This window comes from Camellia sinensis, chromosome 11 (genome assembly GCF_055761805.1).
Source record: "Camellia sinensis isolate YWXY chromosome 11, ASM5576180v1, whole genome shotgun sequence".
Taxonomy (NCBI): Eukaryota; Viridiplantae; Streptophyta; class Magnoliopsida; order Ericales; family Theaceae; genus Camellia; species Camellia sinensis.
The window spans coordinates 30,141,183-30,157,890 of NC_138971.1; the positions used below are offsets into that span (position 1 = coordinate 30,141,183).

General features: G+C 40.5%; 1 protein-coding gene across 1 annotated transcript; it reads right to left on the bottom strand.

Moving 5' to 3' along the window:
* Window positions 1-15,091: 15,091 nt before the first annotated feature.
* Window positions 15,092-15,643, bottom strand: LOC145802220 (uncharacterized). The gene has a single exon (XM_082894901.1). The coding sequence runs from the start codon at window positions 15,641-15,643 to the stop codon at window positions 15,092-15,094; it is 552 nt and encodes a 183-aa protein (XP_082751027.1).
* Between the last annotated feature and the right edge of the window lie 1,065 nt (window positions 15,644-16,708).

A 16,708-nucleotide genomic window follows, 5' to 3' on the forward strand; every position in this document is an offset into this window, starting at 1 on the left:
GCTGTCCTTGACGGGCACACGTTAATAGCGGATCCCGTGTCGACAAGAACCACTGGTACCCATTTGCCTCTACATTCCACCGAGATATAGAGAGGTTTGTTGTGATTTGCGCCTTCAGGCGGTAGTTCTTTGTCAGAAAAGGTCAACATCGGGGAACCTCCTCCCGGAAAAACTAATCCAACTAGCTGCTCTGGTGTGGTGTCTATAGAAAGCTTGGCCTTGTCCATGGCTGAAAGGACAACCTGCCTGTGTACTCGTGATGCCATAAGCAGTCCCCAAATGGAGATGTCTACTTGTATCTTCTTTAACTGTTTCAGTACAGCCTCTTCTTCGATTTGCTTTTCTTTTTGTCTCTCAGCTTCCTTATCCTTTCCAAATGCTTCTGGCTAGTCTAGGTGCGGGGGCTTGAAATACCGCCCACTTCTCGTCATATGATCGACCTCGCCGATATACCAGGTGTCGTCTGGCTGATTGCTCCCTCAATCCTCGTCTGTATAGGCAAGACATAAATCATCGTCTTCCCACCACATTCCGTCAGCGGCCGACAGACACCTGTCCGGCCCCGGTATGATCGTACTCGCAGTACCTTCAGCCCACATGCCCGCAACATCTTCTATTCCTATGCCCACAGCACTTTTGGCCCCTTCACAGGCTTTTGCCTTCCTGATTCTCTCAGAATCCCAAAACGTTTCTTATTCTGACTGCATCAGTGCAGTTTGTGGTTCTACTTTCTCTGCATCCACAATGCTCAAGTCCCGAGCGAAATTCTTCATACCGGCGCTCTCCGGCAATGTATTCTGACTTCTGACCCTTCCGGCCACAATTGATACTCTCGCCCCTGCCGGGCCCTGTTCTGGTTGGAACTCTTCCACAATATCCGGTTGATCATCCAGCCATCCGGTAACCTCTGCCGATTCCTCATAATCAAACCAGTTAACTGCCGCGCCCCTTGATTCTTGGTCATTGAAAAACTGTAGGTTGGCAAAGTCCTCTTCTATAGCCGCCACGTCATCCGTTCCTTGCTCAAATTCGTCCCCTTGGATCGTACACAGCTCTGCCCTCTCTGTCAATTCAACACTTGGCTCAAACTGTCCTGTTGGCATAATGTAATCACTCGGATCGTAGGCTTTCCCAGCGACACTCCCAGACTGCTCAAACCCTGGTTCAGTAATTCCATCCTCCTCTGAAATCTCCTCTACTCTGTCTTCGACAGTCACCACCATTGGCTCGGGTTGCGTTCTGGAGATGTCTAACATGCACAAAAAGTCAGAGCTGTCAGGAAGGAGCACCTCCAGCTTAGGTAGATGGGAAGGAGTGATATAGATACTAGGATCGTAAGACACGACCCCAGTTTGGATAAAATTGACTCTTTTGGGAGGTGGAACTTGGTTGTGTGTAGGGAGTGGGTTAGTTGTGACATTGGGTTTTTTTGGAGGTAGGATCACCTATTTGTCAATGAGATCTTGAATCTCATGACGCAGTCGGAAACATTGGTCAGTGTCGTGACCATGTTGTTGGTGATACGCGCAGTATTTTGCTAGGTTGTGAGAGGGAGGAAGTGGGTTTGGTAGTGGCCTCGACTCCAAGGGTTTTAGATGCCCTTTCCTGATTAATACCCCCAGAGCCTTGGACAGGGGCATATACAATGGGTTGAAGTTTCTTTGGCCTCTGGGTGGGTACTTGGTGGTTTGGGTGTTACTTCCGGATGCACCGGAGAAAGGTGTGGCTGCCATGGGTCTTGGAAAGGGAGGGGGAATGGTAGTGACCATGCTGACTTCCGAAGTCCTTGTAGTTGCAGCGCCACTCGGGCCTACATTGTTGTTGCGGTTAAAGGTTCTTCTGGGCTGTTCCTTATCCTGGTCAATCAGACCCTGTTTCATTGCATCTTCAATTTGTACCCCCATCTCATGCAGATTAGAAAAGGTAGGGAAGGGGAGTACAATCATCTTTTGCATTAGTTTTGGCTGGAGATTGCGCACAATCATCCTGATCTGGTCCTTGTCAGTAGGCCTTAGGGTCATCATTGAAGCCTTCGCCCTCCATCGGGTTACAAAATCCGAGAAACTCTCTTTGTGCTCCTGCCTTGTTGTTTCGAGATCACGAATTGTAATCTCAATTTGGGTGTTGTAAGAGTATTGCGCAACAAAGGCCTCGGCCATTTCATCCCAACTCCGCTTGACATCATCCTCCAACTTTGCATACCAGATAGCGGCCACGCCTGACAGGGTCCGGCCGAATAGCGAAAGCTTCTGGGGTCTGGTGAGGCCCATTTGCTGTAATATATCTGAGAATAACTGGAGGTGGACCATGGGATTGCCAGATCCGTCGAAGCGATCGATCTGCGACATTTTGAATCTATCCGGCAACGTTACAGCCACGTCGGTATATCCGTCCTCGATATCCGGGATAGCCTTTACCCCTTGAGATTTTTTGAATAGCTTCTCGAGCTTGCTCAATTTCAATGTTGTATGGTCTACCTCGAACTCGAAGGGAGAGTCCGATTGATTGACATGCGTAGGTGCCTTAGATAGCTGGGGCAGAATTGGGGGCGGAGCTGGCCCCATTGGTATGTCCGTATCTTCCTGGACATTTGGTGCCTCCTCGGGTGTGAAGCGGATGCCCCGGTTTGTTGTTGCAGCCTGGCAATTAATTCTGCTTGCTGGGCCATGATCTCGGCTTGTTGTTTGGCAAACTCATCTCAGCGAACAGCGTCCTGCTGCATGGCTCTCATGGTGTCTTGCATCTGACGCATCATTTCCTCAACTCCTGTCGGTGCCGCCATACTGCCCTGATTTGTCTAAACTATTGGCAGGTCTGTTTCTATAGCAACAATTGGGATCTCAATCTGACTGTCCACTGATGGGGTAATCGACTGCTCTGGCAACCTTTGCTCGGATACACTGCATTCCCTTGGTCTTTGCCTAATAACCGGGGGTAGAGAGTGAAACACTGGCTGTCCATCAACTAGATCCTCGGATCGGTTGAGTCGGCGACCTCTTGTCCAGAGTGCTAGGGGAATATCTACTTGGTCGGAAGCAATTGTGTTAAAACTGTCCGTAGTAAAAAGATAAATAAAGCGATAAGGAAATAAATAAATAGATAAACGGACAGCATATCAACTTAAATTAAATGCACAACACACAGCTGGGCATAATCAACACACGGTCAATAAGCTGAACACACACTGTCCTCAATCACTGATCATTATCCCTGAATCACTGTCCCCAAAGACTGAATCTGATACCCGCAGATAACTGATTCTCAAACACTGACTGATGCCCGCAGGCCTGACGCCTCAAACTCGCAAACTGATATACGCAACCCCTGTAGAGACACACTCTGATAGCACATAACAGATAATTGAGAGCCAAAACACCCCTATGTTGGGGGAGGGTTTCCCTGTCCTATTTTGTCAAGAGCTAGGGTTTCACTACGCACACAGCGGTTTCAAACAACCTATATCGAGTATGCAACCTGTCCTAGTTTGGAATGGTCACTATGGATCCGAATATGCACTAGGTCGAATGGTCAAAAAGGGTGCCCCAGTAAAACCGGGGTTTGTGTTCCCATACTGCCAAAGCCCATAACCGGTCAGCCTTATGGTCATGCCTTGACAAGACAAGCGTCCGGCAAACCGTTCAGGAATAGCAGATGGCAAACACAGTGTCCTAGGTGCACCAATGCAAATGCAATGCAAAGAAACACATAAGTGTAGTCAAAACAAGATATCATGAGTTCGAGTCAAGTTCTCTAAGTCCCCAACGGAGTCGCCAGAAACTGTAGACGTCCCCGAATGCCCCGGGAGGGATGAGGTCCCGTTCCGTTCATTTGGGGTTCACTACAAGTTCGGACTCTCAAATTGTCACGGTTCTTAATCTGAACCGAAGAGTCCAAATTCGGCAAATCATTTTGAGAAAATAGATTTTTTGAAAGAAGTGCCAAACATGGACTACTTTGCCAGATATAAAGTCGCCACCTAAATATTTTATTTTTGGGAAATTTAGGAAACCCTGACTCGTTGCCTAAGGCCACGTGTCCGTCATCACCAAAGTTGCCTCGGCTCGGGAACTTGGGTACGATTGGGGAAGGTCACTTCGTGAGCACCCCCGCTCGCCTGATCAAAGATCGGCCTCTACTAACCATGATATCTATTTTTGGAAACATTATGCGTTCTTATTCCAGTTATTAGCCTAGATTTACTATGTGATGCGCACAACATACAAGTATAGACTGGATCGTCTGAATTGGAACAAAACATTTCATGTTTTTATTTTTGAAAGTGGTTTGATGGTGCTACCCGCAAGTAGGCTAAGACGTGGGTTTGCCACCCTCGGGTGGGCTTAGAAAAACATGATTTTGCCACTATCTAGTGGGCTTAAAACTCACAGTCAATGCATTTATTCCAATTCAAATAATCCAACCTTCACCCACAGGCATTCAGGCTGTTATATCACATAAGCATATAGCCTCATGGTAAGCATGCTATCATGGCAGTCACTCACACACATGCAAGGATGCTAAAGCAAAAACACTTACCGAGTACTCCAAGCCAAAACAAAAGCTAATTAAAAATCCATGCATGATCCTAACTATACAGAAATGCCTAATGCAACACATGCAAAAATGCAACTATAGAAGGCTCGGCTATTCTAAAGATGGCATGCGAAATGCTACAACTAACAAGTATTCAACTTGGAATTGAAATACAATGCAGTTAGTATGATGCGCCGAGCCCGGTGCATGCAAGACAGATGAATGAATGCAAACATGTTATCATACTGTATGCTAATTGAAACATGCCCTAATCTAACCATCATAAACAGGTAAATAAAAGGGAGAAAGACGTAGGGTTGGAACACATACATCACACACACGCACACTTATTAGAACATTGCTCTCGCACAGAGGGTCCAAAAGAATAATGCAGTCCCAAATGAATAAATAATACAGTCCCGAATAAATAATTACAAAACCCTAATTAATTAACAAATTAATCTAGGAAAGCAGTAAATTGGCACGCAAATTCATGGACCGCCTCAGCTCTGTTCCAAATGATGGATGATGCATGCTTGAGTTACCTTGCGCGGAAATCCATTACGATGCTCCGGTTTGCCTCTGTTTCCAATTGTTCTTGGAATGCGTGCCAAACTTCGGAAGGCTGCTGATTCTTGATTTGCTGCAACAGAGAGCAACAAAGGGGCATGGCAAAGTATTTTCACATATGTATGCATGACTACTCTTCAGGGAGTGTAGTCCTCGATCCTCGTGCCACCAATCACATATCTCGATGCGTGATGGCCGAGGAGTCGAATTGCACGACTCAATATGAAATGAATGCACATGAAAACACAACAGGACCTAAACTCCATCATGGGTGATCCGGAGTGTCGGCGACCGGGAATTGAGACACGTTCCGTCACTCGGAGTACGAAACGTCCCTCGTTTCCCGTGCTCGGGCTAACTCCTATCCCGAACACAATGTAATATGCATGACATGCATGAATGTAATCCTAACATGTAACCTAGCATACACAATGCTATTAAATGGCATACACAATGCACGATGTAACGAGGCATACACAATGCTCTAACATACAACCTAGCATACGCAATGCTATGAAATGAAATGGCATACGCAATGCATAATGGACTTACACTAACATGAGCAGACCTCAGCCACGCTCACATCAGTAGCCATTAGGTGAAAATGAGACTATCGAAATGCGTGCACACATGTACGCAAATCGAGGACCAATCCTAGGCATAACATGCAACTCTAACAAGGCATGGCAAGGCATGGAATATGGCATACAAGCATGTAGATTCCAGCATTGAAATATGATGCAAAATGGTCCCGAATTATGGAAATACAGCACCCGATGCATGAGATGAACCCCGAAACTCGAAACTAGGCACATGGAATGACTTGTAGCTATACAAAGCATGCATTGTTTGATCATGAAGCATGAAGACAGAGCCAAGGCAGTCCCAAAACATGGACATTTTCAGTTCAAAGCATGGCCAAAAGATGCTAGCAAGATGGACTAAAATAGCATGCAATTTTGACTAGCAAACATGGTTTACATGGAAAGTACAGGATGCACATGGAATCTCACCAAACCAGCAAAAATCAGTGAATAAAACATGTGCAAATAGGCCCAAATAACCATTGATATGCAACCATGGCATGCAAAAATGATGAGTTACTTTAGAGGGCCATGCAAGGAGTCATTAAGCACATGCAAGATAGACATTTGGCATGGCATAAAAAACTATGAAAATCAAATATGGTAGTCTCAAAACTCACCAAATTGACCCTAGAAAGTGACTCCAAAGCATGCAAGATAGGGTCTCTTCGGAAGGCCAAAATGACCACCAAACAAGTCAAGGTGAGAGGGGGTCACCCCCTCTGATTTGGAAGCTCAAAACAGTGTCTTAGCCACTGAAAATTCATTGGATTTCAGTGGCTAGAAGGCCAAACAAAGCATACAACAAGGGCTTAGGTGTAAGACTCAAAATAGGAGACAATCAAGCATACAAGGAAGCATATGACCTCAAACAAAAATTGAACCTTAAACAAACTTGAATATGAGATTAAAACAAGATATTTTTCAGTTTATGACAACTCTCAAAAATAAACACAAGTAGGGCTAATCTATCATGCAAAAATGGCCCTAAAAGAGAGAATAGAGACAAGGGACAGCATCTGGCCTCAAACAGTGAAGAGCCCTTCAACAAAGTTGAAGAGGGGCTCCAAAAAAGGCACTTTACAGTTTATGTCAAGCTTCTAAAATAATCACAAGTAGGCCTAAAATATCATGCAAGAAAAAGGCCTAAAAGAGGGATAAAGAGACAACTGATAGTTGCTGGCCTCAAACAGAGGAGAGTCCTTCAACAAAGTTGAAGAGGGGCTCAAAAAAAGGCACTTTACAGTTTATGTCAAGTTTCAAAAATAATTACAAGTAGGCCTAAAATATCATGCAAGAAAAAGGCCTAAAAAAAGGGATAAAGAAACAATTGATAGCTTCTGGCCTCAAACAGAGGAGAGCCCTTCAACAAAGTAGAAGAGGGGCTCAAAACAAGACATTTCACAGTTTATGACCAAGTCCGAAACAGCTCACAAATAAGCCTAAAATATCATGCAAAAATAGGCCTAAAAGAGAGTTTAAACACAAAGGGTGAGGAGGAGACCTCAAACAGAGAAAGACCCTTAATAAAACATGGATATGAGCACAAAATATGACTATTTACAGTTTGGGTCGGATCCCAAAAATGCTTGCAAGAAAGGCTTATAAATGAAGCAAGAAAAGACTAGTTTAGGGGAAAAGTGTGCTTACCCTTGAAGAGCAATGAACCGGAAGCCTTTGGACCAAGAAGAGGAGCTCCTAGCCTCTAGAAATTAGCTTCAAAAGTCTGGAATGGAGTGTGGATGTGTGGAGCTATGGGTTTGTGTGTAAATGGTGCAAGGCTTTTAGGGTTTTGAGGCTTCGAAGAGAAGGAGAGGGAGAGATGTAAGCAAGGCTCTAAACAAGAATTTTGTAACCCTCTAAAATGGAGCAGGGGGTGTCTGGTTTTATAGAGGGAGGAGTGGAGGAAAAGGAGGGGAAAACCAATTCAAATTTCCCCTCAAAAGGCAGTCCCCCGGATACAAAATCTCGGAGAAAACAAATTGCACAGCTGGAACACACTTGGAGAGAGGATTCTGGCCGGCCAGGTTCAAAATGTTCAAGTGGGTGGCCGGCCACCCGCCATGGCCGGCCAGCCAGGGGTCAAAAGGGTCAATACAAATTGCTGGTCGGCCACCCCAAAAAGGTGGCCTCCCATGTGTGCACAACACAAATATGTGGTAAAAACCCAGAAAATGTGAATCAGGAGAGAGAAAAGCCAACTTTTTAGAGGGATTCAAAAGGGTCAAGGACAATTACTGGCCGACCTATACATATTGGTGGCCTCCCAGGTGTGTACAACACAAATATGGGGTTTAGGGCTAAAGAAAGTGGCCTCGGGGTGGTCAACATTAGCTTTTTAGTAAGGAAAATGGGCGACGGAGAGCGATGAAGAAATAAAGCTGGCTTTTTAGAACAATTGCTGGCCTCCCACCCTCCTACAAGCTTCCTAACAATGAAAATAAGGTCTCCACGAAGAATGAACCAAAACTGATGCAAAACGAAGGTTCGGGGGCCAAAACGCGTTGCCCGGGGCCCCAAAAATGGGCTGTTAAGCACCGGAGGTGGCATTCGACCACAAAGTTGGTCTCTCGGGCCACAGTGTCTCCCAAAAGGGAGTAAATAAGATGTGTGCCAAAAACCAGAGCAAACGGAGGTGGTTAGGCGGTCCCGAACCGAGGCACACGGCCGTCGGCTCCGAAAAATCGGAAACCGGGCTCCAAATGGGAAAAAAATGGCCTACGACCACGAAACGTAGCCTACGGCCACTGAGAGATGATCTACGAGACCTCTCCCTCCCTTCGAGAAAAGAAAACAGAGAAAATAGAGCCTGGTTCGCAAACCGAGGCAAGGCGCGAAAGAGTCCGGAAGTCTGGAGGCAAGGCTTGCAGCCGGGACTCCGTGACCTCAGAGCGAGCACCATATTCATCATCACCGAGTGCTCAATCAGTGATGTCTGAGTCTTAAGGTCAGTCAAAAATGGGGTGTCTACACTAGGCTGTCCAGAGGTGGATGAATGAATCATGATGAAGACTAAAAGGGTGTGGGTCAGTAAATATAAGAACCAAGAATTGGGCGAGTCACGAAGAGGACCAAGGCTGGTTCATAACCCCCAACAGGGCATGATAGAGGCCCAAAACTCACCCTGGCGGAGTCGAATGGTGATGGGTGACCTCCGAATGTTGTAGAGTATTGATTGGTGCTATCGGCTGGTGTTTCGTGATGATGGGTGTTGATGTCTGGTGATAAGAGGTAAACAATGAACCCTAAGGCTCTGATACCATGTTTGTTTGATGAAAAACAAACTTTTAAGGGATGATAATGATATCACTCCCTTTTATATTAATCAATCAAACTGTTACAAATGAACTAAGTCACTAATTAAAGGAATCACAATAAATCAAACTGTTAATAATCTAAATAAAGAAACAAAAATTAGAATAATTCTAACATATATTCTAACACTTTATTTATTTAATTTAATTTATGAGAAATATGTGACAACATATATAAACCTTTAGATATTCTCTCATGGTTACCAATTTGTGTTGAATTTAGTTTCTATGAAATTGAATTGTTTCCTTGGTTATGTACTATCATATGGGATGTAAATTTAGGAATTACTACATATATTTCATTGGTCTTTGTCATTCAGTTATAAACTTTTTCTAACTCTTCAATGTAAAGGTATATTTTTCCTTAAGCTTTCAATAAGAAAACAAGTTCACTCACTTAATATATGAAAAAAAAAAAAAAAACGAATGAAAACCTCATCATTTTTCATTTTTTAAAAACTTTCTATTGGATGAAATTATTCACTTAAAATGAGCTGGTTGGAGTTCTTGGCCATCAAAATTAGAAATATCTAACTTCATTACTAGAGATGTATGCTACATTATAAAAATTCAATGATTTCAAAAACTGCCAATCTTTTAGTTCACCCTAGTTGGCATTTATCTAATTCTCATCTATTTTCCTCTATGACATAAGAAGTTATTCCACCAAAAGCTAAAGTTTTGAATCTTTGGATTTTAACTGTTCATCATTTTCCTGATAGCTAGAACATCAGAATAGCAACCTTGAACCGGTTGTTGTTGCTGCAATTCTCACATTAAAGTTCAACCACGAGGCTTTTAGTTCCATGCAAGATGCACAGTAAGTGCATTCACTTATCTTGTAGCCTCTACAAACAAAAATTTATTGCATATGCACTAACTTGCGAATGAAGAAATGTAAATAACCACAAAGAACAAATGTGAATGAAGAAATTCACTTCTTAGTCTTTATTTAATGCTATAAAATATTGTTATTGTCTTTGATGTGGATTCGTATCTACAGGAGCAAAGAAGCAACTGGATGATGTTAAATATTGGCTTTGTAATTTATGTGACTTGTTTTCTTTCATTCTCTTGCTATTGAAATTAATTTAAACTTTGTTTAGAGTAGCAATGGCCCTTTTTTCCTATTGGTTTCAACCCCCCCCCCCCCCTCTTTCTTCCCCTACTGGTTTAAAGCATTCTGGAAGTTATAGCATTTGTTAGATAATTTTTTACTAAATGCCGCAATTTGACTCTCTGACACAGTAGATAAACCTAATGATAATGGATTACACATTTTGAATTTTTAACTCTTGGATACTTATGCTCATATGCCTAGGCATTAAAAAAAGGTGTGCTTGAGAAAATGCACACTACGTGCACCTGTACAAAAAAAGTATATGAATCATTACTACAAATCCTTACTACGAGAAGAATCACATTTCAAACATGGTTGTTGAGGATTGCTTTGTGGAGAAGGTTGATTACACTTTAGTAGTTAAACAATTATTTTGAAAATGAACTATGGAAAAAACTATTTGTCAACATGTTCACATTTTTATAAAATCATACCCACACAAATTTCTAATGTTATTTTTTAATTAACTTCATAGGAAAAACTCAAAAAGTGGATTTGTTTTCAATTCTAGCCTTGAAAAGGGTGGCAACATTGGTGGTAAGGAGAAGAAAAAGAGAGATAACAGAAATCAATCCTTAAAATTGGCAAACCCACAAAGTTCCACTTTAACACAATAAGGGTTTAATTTGTTTGTTGGTTCACAATTTCATGCAAGATGTGTTTATGATTGGCAGGATAGAAAAGAAGAAATATTGTGTATTTTGTGTTAGATTATCTCAAAAAACTACATTATTTCTTTGCCTTGCTATATTATTTTTATCAATGATAATGCGATCGCACGTGCATAGCGTGCGGGGGGTCCAACTAGTCATAACAAAGAGTACGGAGAGTGTGCAATTGATAAGATTAAAATGAAGAGGAGCAACCAAAAAGAGGGAGTGAGATTGGGTCATAAAAATAAATAAAGGTGTGAGATTGCGTCATAATGAAAAGTAAAAGACAAAGCATATTTTTTTCAAGGAGCAGTTTTTCTTCAGTCAACATTGAACCATATTGTTTAGGCCCGTGGAGATCATCACTGGTCCTGTTTTAATGATTCAAACCATTCTTTTTTTAGATCACAATGTGTAGATCATACATAAAAAAAATTAGGTCGATTCGATAACCGTAGCTATCTTATCATACACACAAATGTCTTTTGAAAATAAAATAGAAAATAGAGTAACAAATATAAATTTATTAATTTTGAATAAAACGACTATAATCTCTGATTAATTTCATAGTCAAAGAAAATAATTCTTTAATTCTTCTCTTCAAAAAGTTGAGGGATTGACAACTGTTCCCGAATCGTACGACAAAATCTTTTTCAAGTAGAAGAAGATGACAAATTTATAAAATTTTGACTTGAGAGCTTGATAACTTACTCTCAAATTAGGTTTGTAGAATCTTCATCAATTTAGAAGAAAAAGACTAAATTTACAAAGTTTCATGATGACTTTTGATATGATCCTCTAAGCTTTATACTTTATGGAGATTGATAGGTTTTTTGGTGAAAAGATCTTCGAAGCTTTAGAGGCTTGAATCCGATAAAGTTTTCTTCCTTGACTTGATATAGATTTTTTTTTGATATAGATTTTTCTCTCTACATGATTTATGTGTGTAGAATTGTTATCTAGAATTTTTGTAGAATTTTAGAATTGCATGTAAAATTGTGTTGGAGATCACCCTATTTATAAGCATGGGTAGATGAGAGTCTTAATAGAGTTTAACTTCTTTGATAATTATTCTCATTTATGTAGAGATAAATATCAAATGTCACTTTAACGATGTGCCATAATTTTATTGGTTTGACCACCTCAACGTGATAAGTGGCTTAATTTAATTAGCTAAAGACTTTTTTACTGCATCACTTGAACACATGGCAATATTTGATTTCACCACCATGTAATCTTTGATTTGTGATCAATTAAACACATGGCAAGATTTGATTTGCCAATAATTATGTCATATTTTATAGGCCTTTGAAGTACATGGCAATTTCGGAAATTATGAAAATGTCAAAATGATTTGATTTAAGGGCTGCTATTAGCACTTGCCTGAATTCTTTGGGCCTCCCATTTCTTTGAGCTCTTACCCTAAACCCTTACTTTGAATAAGATTTCTTTGAACACCCCACTTAATACCAAATTTACCTCTATTCATAATATTATTACACCCAAGGGCACACCCACCTAATTTTGCAGACCCTCTCTCTTTCTTCTTTTGATGACCGACCATCTCCTATTGAAGAGAATGTTGACCGTAATTATATTTGTAAACACCATTTCCCCAATGAAGAGCATTACACTGACGGTCCATCATTGAAATTTCTGTCGACTCAACGGTGTCCAAAGAATACCATTAGAAGACTCATCGAAAATTCTTGCCCACCATTGTAGAAAACTCATTAGAGATTCCTCTTAGGTAATGTCACAACCTAAACTCGCCTCTATAGGTTTAGCGTCGTAACTGGCCAGTAATCCGTGATTACCAAAAGTCTACTTAACAGTAATAACAGTAATACAATAATAGGGGCCGGTGAAAGCCTGTAAATAATAAAAATATTACCACCAATGAGCCATGAGGACTTAAATGAACAGACAACTTTGATATATATATAAACACTTAAGTCTATAAAACACTTATGTACAATGTAAAAACATAAGTTAGGGAATTAAATCCCGTTACCAAAACAGTAGTAACAAAAGTCATAGAACATTCATGTCACTTATACACAAGTTTCAAAGGGTGAACTTCTGGACCACCCGAAAGCCTTAACACTTGATGGTTCGAAACCTCATGGTGAGGCACAGCAGTTTGGCCTGACGAAATGGGGTTCAAGTCGACACCGCTAAGACCAACCCGGTGCTTGATCACCTACATACATATAATAAACAATAAACTAGAGCCCAATGAATAACAACTATGTAAAGGGGTTTATGAATGATATCCTTATAACAATTCAAAATAATTAGTTTCAGTAGTGAATCAGTTCATAAAGCGATCTTTCATACATTTCAGAGTCATATGAAATCATATCAGTCATACGTGGTATATCCAATAGAAAAACAGTACAATAGGTCTTAAAGACCGAACAATCATTTGATGGCCATCAATACAGTAAATAGTAGTTCTAAGAGTTGGAATTGACAGAGATCTCTGTAACCATAGCAGTAACAGTAACAGTAGCAGTAACAGTTGCTATGGATGCCACGAGTACAGTTCACAAAGTAGGACAATCATTGATTCAGTAACGACATTTCAGAAAACAGTGCATTTCATCAATCAGAAAATAAGTACAGTTGAACATAGTTTTACAACATTGTTACTTATAGTGGGCTCCTTGAAACACGTGCCTAAGATATGGCATCCGACCTAAAGAAACAAATTCATGCACAACAACTCAATTATATTCAGTTCATTCAGTTGGTTCTATTCAATTTGGTACTTATACTTATTCAGTTTCTATTAGTTGCTTATCCGTTCAGTTATAACTTCTTGTCCTTTATTTTCTTTCATGCCTATGATATGCACATGAATGCAAATACATGTGAAAACCACGTAAATGGAGGCTCGGAAGTTGGAAAAACGAAGCGAAAACAAAACTGGAGTCTGCTTTGTTGGCTGCACATGCGATGGTTCTGGCCGCTCGAGCGTACAGAATGCATGTTGCAAGGGAGGGTTGGTTGCTTATGTAGTGGCCCAGGCCGCTCGAGCATACATGTTGCAAAGGAGAGCTGGCCACTTGAGCAGTGGCCCAAGCTGCTCGAGCGGTCTAGATTGAAATGTGTCCGAAAATTGCTCTTGTTTTTGGACTTCCTTTTCTTCAAAATCTACCTTCATATCTGTATATTTCAAAGACCAAAATTCATAAAAACATGTTGAATTCACAATTTCTAACTTCAAACAAAAATTATAAGTTCAAAACAAAGCTCAATTTCCATGCAATGATCAAGTTGTTTGAGTTGACATATAAATTCTTTAAACTTGCATTCTTGTGCTTCAAATCCTCAAATCCCATGGATTTTCCCTTCAATTTTCAAAACCATGCAAGAAATGTTGTGCATGAACAAGAATAAAATCATGCATGTCCATAATTTGAGCTAATTCTTCCAATTTAGTTGATCAAAGACTCCAAGAAATTATAAAAACATGAACCATGTGTTTCAAAATTCCAATTCCAAAATTTATGAGGAAAGCTTTTGAAACTTGTAGAAGTCATGAAGATCATGCAAGAAAATATGTGTATAAACAAAATGTCATGAATTCATGCCATGCATGTTGATCTTTGAGCTAAATTCTTTCAATTCCTTCTTTATTTGCTCATATGAGATCCTAACATCAATTTACACCACTAAACTCATAATTATGCATGATCTCTTATTAATTCAACTTGATCAAAGTCTAAAGGATTATAAGTGTACTGGGTCAAATTCATGAAATAAGGAAAGAATTTCTACCTCAGGTAATCAATTTGTAGAAGATTTGCCTAGTTCTCTATTTCTCTTCTTCTTGAGCTCTTTCTCTCCCTCTCTAGAACTCTTCTCAACTTTGTCTCTACAATATACACTTAGTCTTTCTCCTAGGTTCCTTTTGTTTGTGTTCAACTTGATGAGTAAAAATTAGGATTATAATAAATGGTCTAATTATTCTAGAATAACTTATTGAGTTAATTTAAACTATATTAATTTCACTCAAATTAAATTAAGTCTCATCATAAACTAATTAAATTAAACTACATTTAATTTTTACTAATATGAATTACTTATTTCTAACTTGTTTAAATTACTGAATCAGACAGGTTCTATTCATCTCTATACATATCTGTACGCAATAACATTACAATGCATATAACACAAGGCACCATAACTAACACATAATCACATGATCAACATTAATCACATAATCAAGGCTAATCATGTAATTAGCATAATTAATTATGAAGGTGGTTGTCACATTCTCTCCCCCTTAGGACGTTTGGTCCTCCAAACTCAATTAACTTTCTCCAGAAAGAACATAGGATCAAGTGAGAAGAAGTCCTGATATCTTTTCTTCATATCGTCTTCCCTTTCCCACGTTGCATAGATACCACCATGATTTTTCCAATCCACCTTCACCAATGGAATTTCTTTGTTTCTTAACTTCTTAATCCGACAGTTAACAATCTGAATGGGCCATTCTTCAAAAGTATAATCATCACTCAAAAGCACGTAGGTAGGCTCAATAACATGGAAAGGATCCCAGAGATAATCCCGCAACATTGAAACATAAAATACATTATGCATGCGCTCCATTTCGAGAGGGAGAGCTACCTGATATGTCACGGGATTAATCTTTTCAATAATTTCATAAGGCCCAACATACCTTGGTGCTAACTTGCCTTTGGTTCCAAAGCGAGTATGACCTTTCATTGGTGTCACCTTAATAAAAACATGATCGCCCACTTTATATTCCCTGTCTCGCCTTCGAACACCCGCATAACTTTTCTGTTGGCTTTGTGAAATTTTCAATCGTTGTTGAATTAGCTTCACTTTTTCTGTCATTTCTTGCACAATTTCAAGCCCAAGTATAGGTCCATCTCCGACTTCTGTCTAACAAATCGAGTGACCGACATTTTCTGGCATATATAGCTTCCAAAGGTGTCATGCCAATGCTTGAATGGAAACTATTGTTGTAAGCATATTCAACTAGAGGCAAATGGGTTTCCCAATTTCCTTGAAAGTCCAATACACACATACGCAAATATCCTCCAAAGTTTGGATTGTTCTTTTTGAATGGCCATCGGTCTATGGATGATATGCAATGCTCAATCTCAATTCATTTTGCAAACTTTGCCAAAATCTTGAGGTGAATTTCGAGTCCTTATTAGAAACAATTGACACAGGCACTCTATGCAATCTCACAATCTCATTAATATAAATAGTAGCCAACTTATCCGCATTAAAAAATGTTTTCATAGGTAAGAAATGAATAGATTTAGTCAAGCAGTCAGCAATAACCCAAATCGAATCCGTACCTCCATTGGAGCGAGGTAGTCCAACAATGAAATCCATAGTGATATGCTCTTATTTCCACTCCGATATTGGCAGTGGTTGGAGCAATCTCGTGGGTCGTTAATGCTCGGTTTGACTTGAGGTGCACCAGGAAATTGCTATGGTGGTTCGAGATTTGGTTTTGCTGGGGAAGTCTTTGGGGGGGTGTTAGGTGAGCTTTGTGGGGTGGAGGCAAAATGAAGTGACAAATGCCTTAGCTCGGTTTGCTTGTTCTGGGGCTAGGTGTTGTGCTTGGGAGGCAGCCCCCCTATGTGGTTTGTGGGCCCTTAATGGGTAATGGTTTTGGTGTTTGACTTGCGATCTAAAAAAGACTTTACTATCTTTGGAAAAAAAAAGTATGTGCCAATTTGTAATTGACAAAAAATTTCGGTTTTGACTTTACTCTCCAGTACTGGCCCTGGGCTAGAGATGGCAATTAGAACCCGGCCCGACGGGGACCCGATCCCCCAACCCCGAATTGAATGGTTATTCCCCGGAAAATACCCCCGATGGGCCAGGGATGGTATTAAAATTTTAATCCCCGATGACATTCGGGCCGAGGACGGGGATGCATAT